We start from the raw sequence: 15,871 nt of genomic DNA, 5'->3' as shown, positions 1-15,871 counted from the left end.
TAACATATTTTATAGAATAAGAGCAATAAATAATCACATACAATTTCTATGAATTAGGTTGTGATGGAAACGTCGTACATATATACAAATAAAACTTCATACAATGTCATCTCTTTAAATATAGTTACTGCTCTGAAACACATACTGGTACAACTTTACAGTTACATTTTGTTCCCCAGTCCCTAAAGTGTAAACAATAGCTCATCTTCCTGCTCCCAGCCAGTTATAGACATTATAACACAGCCCATTCCAGAGTAAATAGAGAGTATTTATATTTATAGCTTATATGTACATTCAAGTTTTTATACAGCGTCATTCAGTTAAGTGCAGTAGAACATGCAACACATTGGCACACTGGCGCAAGACATCAGCATATCCAATCAGGAGTAAAGACGCTTTCCAAAACTACTGAATTAACTACTTTAATAAGTCTGTTAGTCATCTGTCGTTTGTTTTTGAACCTGTTGGCCTCATAACACTTAATGCAAGCACAAGAGTGATACAAACTAGCTCATAGGAGGCTCAAGAGTGATGGGACAATGCTCAGAGTTGTGCTCAACATTTAGATGTGACATCCTAGCCTGCTGTACATATGTCCTTTGCTAAACAGCCCTATAATAACAAACTATCATAAACCAGATTAGATGACAATCTAATGTTAGATTCCACATAGTGATACATAATAGACCATAAAAAAACACATTAGAAATCATCAGAAGGTGGGTTCGTTGGTTAAATGTATTTCAAAACCGTCTAGAGCCATATTCAGAGTTACCAAAATCAAAATCAACAGCTTTTTCAATTTAGTTGAAATAACCTGTTTAATAATGCTTAGTGTTAAGTTCCACAGTTGTATCTAGGTCATGCTCTTAAAAAAAAAAAATGTGTGCTTTAGAAAGAAATGAAAGAAATGATATAATAAGCAAACAAAAAAACTGCAAACTCTGATCAATTTCTACAAAAAAAAAAAACAAAACAAAACAAAAAAATCAATACAGCTGTGCACAATTTCTGTATTAACACCTCATCAAACTAACTCAACTCTGAATATGGCCTATGTGAAAATAAATGTATAGCGACAGAACGTCAAGAGACGATTGGGGAGGTGTACTATTCTGTGTGGGTTTGATGTGAGTGTGTGTGTGCGCATATATTGGGGTGCTGAAGACAGGAGATGATCTGCTAACAAGGCACTGCATTTGTAGGCCTTGAGTCATTGTGCGCACAGACTAAAAGCTTTTGTTTTGCACCTAAAGCAAACACTATCTGCAGTAATGTAAAAGCAGCATACAAAGAGATGCACTGACAACCAAGTGCGAAATGTACTAGCGGGTGTGCACAGATGCACCAATCATATTAGCATGCTTTCATATATAAACAAGAGGGCAAAGATATGTTACTTGATGAAAATTCACATTCTTTAAACGAGGGACTGGCTTAAGTACAAGTGTATGGCTTCTGGCAATGGGGTTTGTTGCAAAATACAGAATTCTTCCCAAGCAAAACAAGTTCCTGAAATAGGTAGCCCAGTTAAGTTCTCAAAAGTTCCATTTGTACACAAGAAATACCACTGTGTTAGATTGAAAAAAGGCTAATAGAAAACAAACCGGCACAGAAACAATATCCATATTAGTAGTAAGTGTTACATCAATATATCAAGGATAATATCAGTAATATTTGACATCATAATATTAATAACGAAAAACACACATCATTCTTGTAAATTGTACTGTACAATCAATGCTTGAGAGAATGTCTTCATCTATTAATGTTTATAATTCAGTTCAACTGACCGTTGAGTAAAAAATAAGTATTTATACAATGAATTCTTCAAGGTTTAAATTAAATAACAATACAGCGCTCGCCTTGCAAGCGCTGTAAATATATTCTTTCTTTTTTTGGGGAACTTCAGTTGCTGCACATTTAGGATCAACTGATCCTAAAACCTCACATTAGGCACTAAGGCTATGCAATAAGTTGCCAAATACAAGTATTTAGCAAGTCATATGAGCCTGTCTGAGTACTGACTCAAAAGTTTGTTAAAAGGAACAAAAAAGTCATTAAACCGAAATTACCAGACAAGTCAGACTTATCAAGTAATTTTGACACTTATATATCACAATTAACTAATTACTCCATTCTGAAAAAAATAAATATAATTGAAATATTATATAGTAATAACAATAATTATATAATAAAAATATTAAATTCTCCACCTACTTGTAGACATCAGTCCATTTCATCAAAAAAAAAAAACTGAATGGAAAGAACTAAAGTATCTTTAAGTATTTAAGACTTTTTTGGTTTTTAAATTAGTGGGCTATGCCTAGGCTTTGCAGATTTGAAATTCAGAACACAATTACATTTACGTATGATGTTCCATATTCAAATATCTTCTCTTTTAGACTCCAAATTTTAATACATAATAAACATAATTAAATACTGGATTGCTGCCTCCTGAATGGCTCTCTCCTATAATGGTCTCTTTCCACAAAATGTTTTATTAGAAAATACCTTTAAAATAAACAGGATGTGTTATGGTTCAAAGTGTGTGGCTGAGTCTTTTAAAGCTGTGAAGCTGTTGTCCAACATTGACAGCAATTTAGTCCAAAGGAGGGAATGTGGAATGTATCACTCAATTCTATTAAAAACAAACAAACAAACAATAAACAAAAAAAACTGCTTCAACCTGGAATGATTGTCATTTGACATAAAAATGAACTGTTAAAATGGAACAAACAGGATTTCCATGAAACTTCAGTTTCTTTAATGTCCATGCATTTTTTTTTTTTTTACTGTTGTTCATGGAAACTTGATGCTTCTTTTGTGTTCTGCGCTCTCCTTAGGCTAGCTAGTGGAGCTCACATCCTAACCTCCGCTGTAGCATGACAGTTGGATCCCTTAAAATTTGGGGATTTTGTTTCTCTCATTATAGGTTGGCAGCAACCTCTCACAATTTCCACCTTTGGCAAGGCTGCACTTCTAGCTCACTTTCCATCGGTCCATTTCTGAGGAATAACAGAATCAGCTCTTCTTTCAACACTTGTCTCTTTCAGCCTCCTCCATTTGCAGTGATGAATGATTTTGGTTGTTATGAGTGCCAGCATGAAACGACAGCAAATGGCACATGCATTTATTAGCCCAGCTATAGGTTCCCCTCCATCACCCTCACTCTACAGATGTGGGAAGCGGATGTGGAAATAGCAAAGTCGGACAACAGTGTGTTTCCGCTTGCGTGGGCTTCGGCTCCTCCTCCGGTGAAATCTTGCCCTGCGAGCTCTGCTGCGTCTCACACTACTGTACTGATGCGGCTGATGGGCTTTGACTTGCAGCTGCCGCTTGTGCTGACGCTGCCCCCTGTGCTTCCTGCACTGGGCCCCTGGTTGACCATTTGTTGTGGCAGCGGTGAGAGAGGTGTAAGCGGTGTAAGAGGGGTGAGGGGGGAGGTAGGAGGGGGTAAAGGCGAGTGCGGCGGAGGAGGAGGGATGGAGGACAGGGGCGGATACTGAGGCAGGTAGTGTGTGGGGGCCTGTGGCACGTGACGTGCTGTGATGGTGGAGGGGGCCTGTGGAGGTGGGGCGAATACAAAGTGAGGTTGATGGGCGGAATGATGAAGTAGTGGATGGGGACTGTGGATATGGCCGCTGTGACTGTGGGTATGAGAGAGAACGTGGGAGTGGCCGTGAGAGTGGGGGTGAGGTTGGGAGTGAGACAAAGTCAGTGGCAGCTTGGCGGGATGTGGTGGTGGGGCATGAGTGTGGAAGAAGCTGAATGGGCTGATAGGTGAATGTGGTGAGTGAGGAGACAACGGGGGAGGGGTGCAGCCCATGCTGGAGTGGCGTCCATGCTGATGCACGGCATGATGGGAGTGCTGTTGCTGAAGAGGAGCGTGTAAGGGAACGGGTGAAGTGCGGCGGGGAAGTGAGCTGCGCTGCAGAGTGTGATGCACAACGTGTGGATGGCCAGCGGCCGAGAGCTGTACATAGTAACGGTGGTGCTGATGGTGGTGGTATGGAGGTGGAGGCGGACCGATATTGTTGTGGCAGTACTGTGCGTGCAGCGCCTGGATTTTGGAGGGCCCGCCAAGGTCGGACTGGCTGAGGGAGGAAGGTGAGGGAGGAGGCGGGCCCCCGGTAGTAGGCGGGGCTACGGGAGCAGGGTAGGGAGGCCCTGGGGGAATAAGCGGGGCCGGGGGTTTGGCTCGCTTGCTGCCAAACAGAGAACCTAGGAAGGAGCCGGAGCTGCCGCCGGACCCTTGGTCGCCAGTGTTGGGAAGCACCCCTCCCCCAGCGTTCCCTACGGCGTTGTGTAACTGCCCCGGCCCACCCCCCACCCCTATTCCGGGGCTCAGGATGGGGCGGTGAGGCCGGTAGTCTTCCAGCCCATAGCAGCTGGGAAGAGCGCCCCCCATAGGCAGACGCTGATGAGGCCTTGGGCTGTTAATGATGGATCCCTGTAAACACAAGTGGCAGGCCAAAAATAAAGTCAATAAATTGCGATTAATGATAGTCTACTATTGCATGTAGTAATACATGCACTCACACTTAACTATTGTGCACATACAGTTTTCAGATGGAAACAATTCAACAATTAATATTACTGAAAACCTCAGTGGGGACGCTGCATTACAAAAATGGATTGAAATGGATTTGGGAAGTTGCACATGCCACAACAAGTTGTTGGTTTTACAAACAGAAGACACAACTGTGTGTTTCACTCACTCACAGAGACCAGTGCAAACATCAGGCAACATTAAGGAAAATGCAGCACGGGATAAAAACTCAGGAAGTGCCATCTTAGAAGCCATGCAGGGAATAATAACATTTGAATGTAATAACAGGTGGAAGACAATGACTCGACAATAACACCATCAAAAACTTACTTCAATGGTACTATCCAAAGAGCCCACACTGTTTCTGCGACCCCGCTTTCCTGTGTCCAGTCAAGAAGAGTAGAATGATGTCAAAATTACAGTCTGCTTTTTTTTTTTAAATTTATATCGTACCATAGGTTTCACGTTAATGTCATTTAGCAGACGCTCTGGGAGTGACTTACATTTATCTTATATATACACAACTAAGCTGTTAGGGGTTAAGGACCTTGCTCAGGGCAGCTTGGCAGTACCGGCATTTGAACTCAAGATCTTCCAATAAGAATTCAATGTCTTAATCACTGAGAAGTCACTATTTATTTAAGTAAACCTGTTTTAAGGAAACTGCATTTATTTGTGCACTACTGTGAGCTTTACCTGTGTCTGAGAGATCTCTGAGTGACGAGCTGAGCGCTGTGCGCTTAAGCCCATCAGCTGTGGCATATGTGTCATCGAGGCTGGGCCTACCCAGCGTGCCATTCACTGCCTCAGTCTTTATTCCATCCACCGCATTGCTCACATCTCCACTCATGAGTCCAGTCCGCATAACGCCTTTCTGCTTCTCCAGCTCCGCTATAGAGACAGGCAGAGTGAATCAGAGAATGATGAGAGAGTAAATACATCGTGGCCAATTCTGGCCATCATGGTAGAGAGAGAGAAAGTCAGGAAAGGCAAACTTCATACAATCTCATTATTGATTTAGGCAGCACAACATTTGCAAATTAGTATTGCTAATATTCAACAAATGTTCATTTATTAAATCGTTTTGAGAATGACAGTGAGAACTTGGGTACATAAGGGCCATGTGAAAAAGCAGAGTATAATGGCTCACACTCTACTCGATATTTCTCCATATCTTGCACTTCAGCAATGCTTTCTCTCAGGTCACTGACAAAACGTGCCCGATCTTGCTGACTCGGTGCTGTGAAGACAATCAGGACCTTACGCTCCCCTCCTGGGATGGCTGAAGTTAACCGAATACCATGTGGATAATCTGAGAGAAAGAAGGGAGAGCGAGAGATAGAGGGGGTGTAAGGGGGGTGGGGGAAGGTTTGAAAGATGATAAATCATGAGTATTATAAATAAACCACAATCCATACAATTGAAAGCTCATTTAATGAGACAACATGACTGATCATAAAGAATATACAATGGATTACGAAAAAAATAATTCTTGATGAGCTTTTGACTGTATTTAAAGATACTACACCATAATACACCATGAATTCTGTACAAATGAAGCAAAATGCCACCCAAAATGTTTTCCCCTTAAACAAACTGCAAAACCCTGTGAACTAATATACAGTATAAACAATAGCAAGCCATGATGAACTAGGTTTCTTTTATCACTTATCTGTCATCAGCAAATGCACAAGGGCCAAGAGAGAGTGGCTAAATGTCACACTGAAGCACAGAGCCAGAACGAAGTGATAACATAAATAAAGAAGGAGGGACAGATGGAGAGACAGATGGAGGAATGAATATACTTACAGGAGTTTTGGAACATGTGAACCTGCATCTCCACTAGAGGAAAAGACTGTCTGAAACTATATGTCACTGATGTCTTCTTCTTCTGGAAGATCTTTGTGACCTACAGATGCAGACATGGAGGTTAAATCTAATAAAGCTTTATAATTTATCTTTAATCACTAAGTTTTTTTTTAAAGTGTTGGAGAATATGGTGTTGGAAATAATCAGGATGCCCATATAAGCTGGCATAACTACCAAAAGATTTTTGTTTCAGACTGTATTCTTTGTTAAAATCCTTCCTTGTAATGTACAAAGGTGCCAATCAAGCCTAAACAGCCAGTTTAATTACCATGAGCAACTGTGCTTCCCCCTTTCATACATATGCATTTGATGAAGGATTCTGCAAAATAGAGGCAAATCAGTGCAAAAGAAAAAAAAAAAAAAAAAAAAAAAAAAATAGAAAAAATAGGAAGTGATTACATTTTCCATTTCTTGTGCTAGATTTTAAAGCAATAAGAACCATCCAATTTTGTCCAATTTTGTGAGTGATTTGGTATATCTCCTAAAGCTTGCTGTAAATCAGTGCTATGCATGTTGCTTGGAGCTAGTGTAGTCAGTGTTGCCAGGTGCAGATTTTGTGCAGATTTGGGCTATATCTGAAATGCCATTGTAGGACTGTTTATATATTAAACCCATTTTAGCACACTTCTGACCTGTCCTGTAATTATTTCATTTAGTCCATGATATTTTATAATGAGATTGGTTAGTTGTATTAGTCCAATTTTTAATTTATGCTAGATGTGGTAACGATGCTGTGTAGCATCACCATACTTAGCCGTATGTCACGTCATATCATGTCACTTTCTCTGGCTCTGAGTGGCATGAAAAATGTTTGCACCATCAGAGTATAATTAGCACGTTAGCACTTTCTTCTGATATGTATATGAGTAGAATTATATATAGCTGTTTTATAGCATTTGTAAACTCTAAGAAAATATAGAGTTTGCCATTGTATTTGTGGATTTAAAACATTCTTACCACCAATAAGTCATTAAAGAGAAAGACTTCTCTCTGATGAACCCCACTCCGCTGTGGCCTGTTAGGATCAGGAACCTCATAAAGCTGGCAGCAACACACCAGTCTGCGATGGGGTAGAGAGAGCACCTGACCACATAAAACACAAACACATCCCCAGGAAAATGGGTAACTACTGTATAAATACCACAAAGCGGAATCAATTAAAAGATCCTAAACAAATTTAAACACGGTTGAGCACTTATTCACACAAGTCAGATTTCCGGACTCACTGGTTTTTTGCCCACAATCACTCTCTCCACTGCCTGTACTTGAGACACATGATCATCATTGGTCCTCAACTCCCACTTTTGAATACGATGGTAGATTCCAACTAATAGGTCCCTTGGGATGTCCTGCCCATTATCTACTCCTGGAATGCAGAAACGGAGAGAAAGAAATTGAGAGCACAAGAAAAAGGAAAAAAGTTAGGGAAGGCACTTCTACTTTAACTACAACCTAGTAGTGCATATTATCACTGGCCATTTTACATTTTATTGCCACCTACCCTGAGTCTATTTAATCATATTTCCAAATCCATCAATACATCAAACACTTAATGTTCTTAAAGTTGCCCTGAACTCAAAATGCCACAAAGTCATCCAGCTCCTCCTGTGTAAGTGATTCTACACCTTCATGTGTTTAAGCCGAATAGGTATCTTTGTGTCAAAGAAAAAATTCATGCAATTAGCCATCATTCAATCATGTGGCAGCAGCATGATGCAAAAATCATGCAGACAGAAACCAGGAGCTTCACTTACTACAGTTTTCAAGAAACTTTTGATCTCCTGGGATTTTCATGCAAAGCAGACTAGTTTTTACACCAAACGGTGCAAAAACTGTTCTTTCGGTGGCAACACCTTAATAAGAATTCCTGCTTCAAACTGACAGGAAGGCTACGGTAACTCAAATTAGCACTCTTTACAGCCACAGTGATGAGAAAAGTATCTCAGAATGCAAAAGAAGCCTCATTGCTGATGGGATACAACAGCAGAAGACCATAACTTGTTTCAATCCTGTCAGCCAAGAACAGGAATTTGAGAGGATACAATGGCTATAGGCTAGCTGAACATTAGAAAAGGACCAGGTGATGTTTTCTTAAGTCTTAACGTCATAAACTGTAAAGTTTAAGTGACTCTGGGCACACTGAAGCCTCAGATTCCTGTTCTGACTAATAGGACTGGAAGCTATTGTGGTCTTCTGTTGTTCATTATCAGCCACCAGGTTGGATCGAGGTTGAATGTATGGAATTTATTATGTATTAATAATACAAAAATTAAAGTTAAAGTCATGTCTCAAGCTATAAATAACAAGTTTCATTATAAATCAACTTCAGTTGAACTTCAAGTACAGTAAACACTGTACTTAGGAAACTTCGGTATATTGAATGGCCGGTACCTCTTAAGTTCTTAATAAAGTCATCCAGCTTCATCTTCCTTTCTGGTTTGACATTAGGGCTGTACATGTCTGTGTTAAGAAGGATGATTGCAAAGGCCAGGATAAAGATGGTGTCAGGGTTCTGAAATTGTCGCACCAACGCAGGGTTACACACACAGTACCTCTGACTGATAAAAAGATATAAAAAAATAAAAAATAAAAAAAGAAGAACAGGGTTAATAATATGCACTTTTGGAACTCAATGATATCAAATATACTAGCATTTAAAGGGCCAAAATGTAGCAGTAGACAGTTTATAAAGGCTGATCTTAGGGCACCTGAAGGCTTCCACCAGCCTCTCCACTTTCTGTGCTTCTCCTTGAACCTTAATCTGAGCCTGGAACTTGCGGAGAGCATCATCCAGATCCATTCCAGAGAAATCCATTTCATCCAGCACACAACTGAGGAACATAGACCACTTCGTACTTTAGCATATTTTCTCTGACCCCTTTTTAGAATCACGCAATTGAATTGTATTTAAAAGGCATATAAGACTGCAATATTTATGACTCTCTATGAATTTTCCAGCTTAATCCACCATCTGCTGCCTCTCCATCTAAAGGTCTGAACCCACAATGCTAGCTGCTATGTGCCTGTTCTGAGTCTATCACAGCTTATGCTGCTTGAGTCATCAGACTCAGCATGACCCTGTCTGAACTGTTGGGGTTACAACAGACTCAGGGTGTAGGCATGGCAGGACTTACTCTAGCACATCCTTGTTGAACTGCTTCTGTCGGTTACCCAGGAACTCCCCAATCATCTGACGACTCAAGCCTTTCCTCTCCAGGATGAATCGTGCAATGCCAACTGGGGTGTCAGACATGAACCCTCTTTCTATCAGGTACTGGATACCTTTTTCTGGCTTCCTGAGATTGACAGGGATGTAGATAGAGGGGGAGATAGTTATGGGAGAGAGAAAAAAAATAAGAGGCATGAAAACACTATCCTGAATTTACTTAAACCAAAGACACAGGTAAAAATGATTTGTGTTTGCATCCCATCTTTATCCCATTCTTTAAGCTTAACTTGAAATGGTCTGTCTTTCATACCATTACTAAAGTGTTGGGCCTAGCAATTCATTATTCTTGTAAAAACTAAATATTTGAACATAATACGAGATGTTCTTTTGCTGCAGTGTTAAGTGATCATAAGATCACAGAAACAGGAGTGTGGAGCTATAAGCTGAAAAGTAAGGATGCAAAAACATATGATATCAATATCTCTGAATGAAAAACAGAGATGATTTCACAAATGCTCCATGGCCCTTACTTGTTAAAAAGGTTGAGCCCAATGCGGTACTGCCTTCTCTGCACCACATCGTTGTTAAATGCGGGTGAGTCCCAGCTGTGGCGGCTCTCTCTCTGGTAGGTCTGCTTAGTAAGTGCGGGTAAAGGTTCCCTCAAGCTGTCCCTGGAGGATGAGCCTGAGCTGCAATTAATTGTCTCATTGGAGTTGGTGGTGGAATTAAGAGAGTCGTTGTCACCATCAGATGGCTCCAGGCCAGTAGAGGGCAGTGGTGCTGATGAGGTGGAAGAGAGCGGCGTCAGCGGGGGTTGGGTAGCTGATACAGAGGAGTCTGGATAGGGGTGGTGAAGATGAGCCAGGGGATGATGGTGGTGATGATGCTGCAGCGGGTGATGGAGGTGTGGGTGGTGCTGCTGGTGCAGCAGGATTGCATGGTGTGGAGGTATGTGTGTAGGAAGTGGTGAGGGAATTGGGCGACCCATAGGGCGAGTCTGGCCCTGGGCTGGATTATGTTTGAGAGTTCCCTGGGGTGAACCTCCACCTCCTCCGCCCCCACCTCCTGCTGGTTCCTGATCATACAGTAGCTGCCTGCTGAGGGAGCCTCGGTCAGAACGGTCACTCATGTCCACAGAACTGTCACTGGGTGGCTCAATAGTCAGAACAGGGAGGTGAGCACCACGAAGCCGATGGTCACGGCACTCAGTGCACGGTGTGCTGCGCCGGCTGTTGCTGCTGCCTCCACCCTCCGCATCTCGACTGTCCTCTCGTCCTACTGTTGTGCCGCCTAGCCCCCAGTACTCGGTGTCAGTGCTGCTGGGTGCACGTTCCATGGAAAGCGGTGATGAAGGCACGCCATCTTCCATGTAGAGAGTTACATCACTGTATGATGTGGCTGTGCTGTCCTCATGCATGCCTCCGAGTGTCCCTGCTGTCCGCTCTCGCTCACTTGTCGGTATTATACGCCGAGATGGGACCTTGCTACTCCAAATACACTCACTGAAATCCTCACTTTCACCTCCACCATCACCCTCCTGGGAGTCGCCACGCTCAGACTGACACGTCAGAGTGTTATCCATTGAGTCAGCCAGCGATGTCACCTGAGACACACATACAAATGTACACACATGTAACATTCAAGATAGAGGAAATAGCATTCACTTTCACTTTGCATTTATCCTGTAATTTTACTTAGGCACATTTTGCTGAAAAATGTCTATACCTATTCTTCCTTTCTGGACATCAGACTCACAAAAACTTCAATATCATTATCACAGGCACTTGATTTTTGTTCAGTGACACATTATTCACACTAACATTTAAGGCATTTATCTTATCTATCCTTACATTTTACTCATTTATATAAATGTGCAGTGAAGGTTTGACCAAGTCTTAACCATTCCTGGTTGTATGCTTAACTTAAACTTTTCTGGCCTAGTCCTAAGAAATACGTGTACATGTCCTTTGTACCATCTCATTTTCATTTTCCTTGTTCTAACAATTCTGCATAATATGGACATCATTCTGACTGTTTTCTTCCAGACAGTTTCCATAATGTTTTGCCTTCTGTTTATATCTGCTAATGCTACAATAACAAAAGCAATTTTACAGGTACAAATCAATCACTTAACATTCTTCTACAGCTTTCTATCACAATGTTTTTTTAATATACGTTCTATATCAGAAACTGCTGTCAAAAACCTTGAAATGTGAAAAAAAGTGAAATTCTGTGTTTAACCTACATCACACAGAGTTCTCACTTGTTTGGTGAAGGCATCGTCTGTGTGCGAGTAATCTTCCCGGTCAGAAGGACAGTGTGAAGGTGATTCTGTCTCCTGCTCTGTGTCAGCTGAACTCTGCTGGCCGGCCATTGCCAGGGAAGCAGGATGACGAGGAGGGTAGAGCTGCTGCTGTTGTTGGGGGGTTTGAGGCTGCACCTGTTATACCAGCATAAATAGTATATTGTATTTTTATCACGCATTGAGTGTCATCCTATTGTTATTTTGTCCCTATCAAATGATGGGATAAAAGTAGAGTGGGGTGGTGAAAAGTTGATACGATACAATATTGTTCAGAAAAGCAGCTATGGCTATGGATCAGGAGCAAACAGGTACTGGAAGAGTCACCCATATCTTTAAGGTCCACTTACAACACTGACAACCGAATGAAGATGCACATTGTGCTAGGTGATGCTGACTGCACAACTAACTAACAGCAGAATTTTATAATGCTGACTTTTTTAATCAATTATAAATTGTATCCTAAGGCAAATATTGGGGCAATAATTATGTCTGTATAATAGCTGTATCATATCGAGACACCACTGTATTGCATCATATGAAACTTTGAATTCTGTGTTACACCCCTAGTTAAAGGATGTTAAGAGGTAATGTATAGCAGTAATTAAAGGATAGAACATGTCAGGTCTGTCTTGTAAATGTAAGGCATTTTTGTATGAATGCCCTTCGATTTGGTGCTTGCTAAGTAGGGGAATTACTGTTAGACCAAAATTAATCAGGGTACATGACCAGGGTACATAAAAATAGCCCAGAATGAGGTACCTGTGGCGGACGCTCGTCAAATGAGTACTGCATGCGCATATTCGAAAGGATAATACGCCGTGTCATGCGGTTTTCTGAGGCAGAGCTACGCAGTCGCTGGAAGTTCTTATTCATGCGGTACTGACGGAAAGCGGTCTGGATGGTGCGTGCTGCTCGTCTACTCAGGAATGAACCACCATATTTCTTCTCCAACATCTCCACCTGGCAGAGAGAGAAGGAAATCAGAAAGATTTTTTCCGAATGACATTTCCTATCCTCCCTACACCTAAAGATTCATCTGTTAACCAATATGAGTTTTAAAAAATCTCAGTGTAGAAGGAAGTTTCTTTAAGACATTCTGAAAGTGGCTATTAGTTGAAAATGCACTAGTAAGATTTTAGGACATTGATGTGATTGAATGGTTAAAAAAAATTCAACCCTAAAACAATGTAAAGAAACACTTATGTTTACTCTGATTATGTAAAGGTGTGACAAGACAACGGTAAAAACAACTGTCAGTAAATTGAATGCATTAATTAGTATTTGACTGGATTAGATGACAACTTCCCTGACAGACTTCACTGCTTGGATTAAAGTTCACTCTGAATTAAAGGGTCTTTAAAAGTTCTCTCATAAAAATAAAACACCTTCTTATCCTGCAGGTCTGTGGAGAGCTCATAGCTGTCTGAGAGTGCTTTGCAGCGTTTGTTCTCCTCTTCTTCCTGCTTACGCAGAGCCAGGCTGGCAGGTTGAAGGCGTGTGCGCTGGGCCCAGGCCAGACTTGCTGGGCTGGGAGGGGCCACAGGAGGCCCCTGGGAGCCCAGAGGCTCTCCTGTAACCTTCCCGTATCGGTCCGAAATGGCCAGGTATGGGCCCTGACTGCAGGAGCTCTCTGAGAAACTGCCTGTGTCCCCACAGTGAGGATCCCCTTCCACACTGAGATATGCATATAAAGAGAGAGAGAGAGTGAGAGAGAGAGAGAGAGAGAGAGAGAGAGAGAGAGAGAGAGAGAGAGAAGAAGGATATAAATATAATTTAAAAAAAGCTTAATCCAGTCGAGGTAGAAACAAAGACAGAAATAGAATGAAATGATGCCAACACACAAGATCAAAACAAGACCACTGATGATACACAGTGTGTAAACAGCCATATTAGCATGCTAACACAACATTAGCCTCTCAAACACCCAGAGCTCAGTCATTTGGCAGAAGAAAAAAAAAAGAGAAACCAGAGAAGATGAGGGAGCATGGAACAGAAATGCAGGGAGGACATGGTGGAGCGCAAGAGAGAAACTGAGACAAAGAGGAGGGAAGGCAGGAAAAAAACAGGGCACCATGTGTGCCACTCTGTCATGTGAGAGAAGTCAGGCACCATGGGTAGCGACAGCTTTGCAGCTCTGAGTCACTCAGCGATGAGTCAGAGAAAGTGCGAGTAGGAGAGAGGAGAGTGAGAGAAATACTGGACAGAGTACAAAGACAGCGTGAAGAGCCATTTCACTGTACCTGCACCCACTCTGCTCTCTGTATTAGCTAAAACAGTGCAACATGAATGATTCATTACTGAACACTGGTCCTCCCAGCTCCCACTTTCATTACAAATCCCTTACATAAACACACCCGCTCCACAGACATTGACCGCATCACATTCCATACTTCACACTGCATACAATGCATCTACACATACAGATAAAATAGGTAGCTGGATTTAAGGTTCTGCTATCCTACTAATTTTGGGTAAATTTGGGTAAAATTTCGGCGTGTAACTTCTCCCGCAGCTTTTGTCCTAGACCCATGAATGACACGTCAAATCGACCGGCTCATTGAGGAGAGGTGTGCTATGACTTTTATAAGCAATCCGAGTACCGGTACTTCCTAAGCTTTCGAACTATCTACACCAAACTCGGCCAGCTCCTTTAGGGTGATACTCTGAACAAACTTTTAAATTGGTGTACCGACTGGCCTTCCGGTTGTGCCGCAGCCCCGCCCCCAAAATATGCAAAATCAAAAAACTTTTTACAACATGGACATGTGATATATCAAAACACTCACAACAATGAGGGGAAGGTCCTCACGGCTATTTTGATGAAGTCACGTGATGTCACGTGAAAATAAAAAATTAGCACAACATGGACATGTGACATATCAAAACACTCAGCACGATGAGGAAAACTTCCTCAAGAGTATTCAGATGACGTCACATGCTCGTCTCGACTAGCCTCCGGGATTTGCCACGTGCAAGCACCATTCACATTTTCTTCAGGAAATGTACGTTCTAGTTAATATTATTGTACCTTTCACTGATTTAAATCTATATCTATATACCAAGTCTGTGACCTCAGTCCTCAGGTCATCCCACTGTTTAGACAGAGAAAGCACCTCGTATTCAGAGACGGTTTACACACGTGTTTAAGTTGAATGAGAGCATGACAAGTATTGAAATAATCATCTATAAAAGTATTAACGATATATTATTAATATATATCATAAACAGTCTTTGCTGTATTTTAAATGAATTACTGCAATTATTTAAAGCAAAAAAGCACTTGGCCCAGCACATCCTATTATTTTTCAATTTACCAGCAGTTTATCTTTTTTTTTTAATATTGTAAATTATCAATGTGCTGATTATCAATGTGACCAGTTTTAGTATTAAATCTGGACTATGCCAATAAGCTCTGCTCTAAATATGGCTTAATGCATGTAAATCAGCAGACGATACACTCTATAACAAGAAGAGTCTCCTTGACAATCCTATAATAGTAATTCAGTCAGAGCTGTGTCGGGGTGTCAGGTCAAAACTAGAAGGAAATGTGTGTCGTATTCAAGCACAGATGCCAAAAAAAACATCCCTTCAGGCACGAAAAAAAGTTTTGACTCCACAGTGAAGGGCAGGTGCAGAATGAAGAACATGACAGAGTCTGATATAATCAAGCTCTCATAACTTCTATAATTCTGAGGAAACGACAGCGGATAATTATACCCTCATAGTCACAAATACTGTACACTTAGACAGCATCCCAAACTGCATACTACCATAGTAAATAGGACACAATTGAAGTGCACAGTAGGCTTTTTGGAACACAGCCCTGAATTCTCATTGAATGGTTATTGACTTGGCAATCACAGCCATGAGGCTAATCCATGGGGTGGAGGAACACTGCAAAAAATGACAGCAACTGAAAATATAGGCAGAATGATCTAGTATTTACTATTATAATATGGCGATAAACCAAAAATAA

General features: G+C 41.4%; 1 protein-coding gene across 4 annotated transcripts in view; it reads right to left on the bottom strand.

The window, feature by feature from the left end:
• Positions 1 to 179: 179 nt before the first annotated feature.
• The window catches only part of LOC132853895 (IQ motif and SEC7 domain-containing protein 1), an 82,714-nt gene continuing 67,022 nt past the window's right edge, over positions 180 to 15,871 (bottom strand). For 2 of the 4 annotated variants that reach the window (XM_060881923.1, XM_060881926.1), the window contains 14 exons: positions 13,281 to 13,569; positions 12,655 to 12,855; positions 11,836 to 12,030; positions 10,121 to 11,193; positions 9,556 to 9,717; positions 9,130 to 9,252; positions 8,813 to 8,979; positions 7,648 to 7,787; positions 7,379 to 7,504; positions 6,362 to 6,461; positions 5,703 to 5,864; positions 5,249 to 5,443; positions 4,883 to 4,932; positions 180 to 4,453 (listed from right to left, as the gene is read on the bottom strand). In XM_060881923.1, the coding sequence (XP_060737906.1) occupies positions 3,290 to 4,453; positions 4,883 to 4,932; positions 5,249 to 5,443; positions 5,703 to 5,864; positions 6,362 to 6,461; positions 7,379 to 7,504; positions 7,648 to 7,787; positions 8,813 to 8,979; positions 9,130 to 9,252; positions 9,556 to 9,717; positions 10,121 to 11,193; positions 11,836 to 12,030; positions 12,655 to 12,855; positions 13,281 to 13,569 (4,147 nt within the window). In that variant the 3' untranslated portion in view covers positions 180 to 3,289. The remainder of the gene's footprint in view (positions 4,454 to 4,882; positions 4,933 to 5,248; positions 5,444 to 5,702; positions 5,865 to 6,361; positions 6,462 to 7,378; positions 7,505 to 7,647; positions 7,788 to 8,812; positions 8,980 to 9,129; positions 9,253 to 9,555; positions 9,718 to 10,120; positions 11,194 to 11,835; positions 12,031 to 12,654; positions 12,856 to 13,280; positions 13,570 to 15,871) is intronic. The other 2 variants (XM_060881924.1, XM_060881927.1) reach the window with 1 other exon arrangement.

Source organism: Tachysurus vachellii, chromosome 11 (assembly GCF_030014155.1).
Source record: "Tachysurus vachellii isolate PV-2020 chromosome 11, HZAU_Pvac_v1, whole genome shotgun sequence".
NCBI classification, from domain to species: Eukaryota; Metazoa; Chordata; class Actinopteri; order Siluriformes; family Bagridae; genus Tachysurus; species Tachysurus vachellii.
The sequence above is the reverse complement of the archived record's forward strand: the minus strand, read 5'-3'. Positions and strand labels throughout refer to the sequence as shown.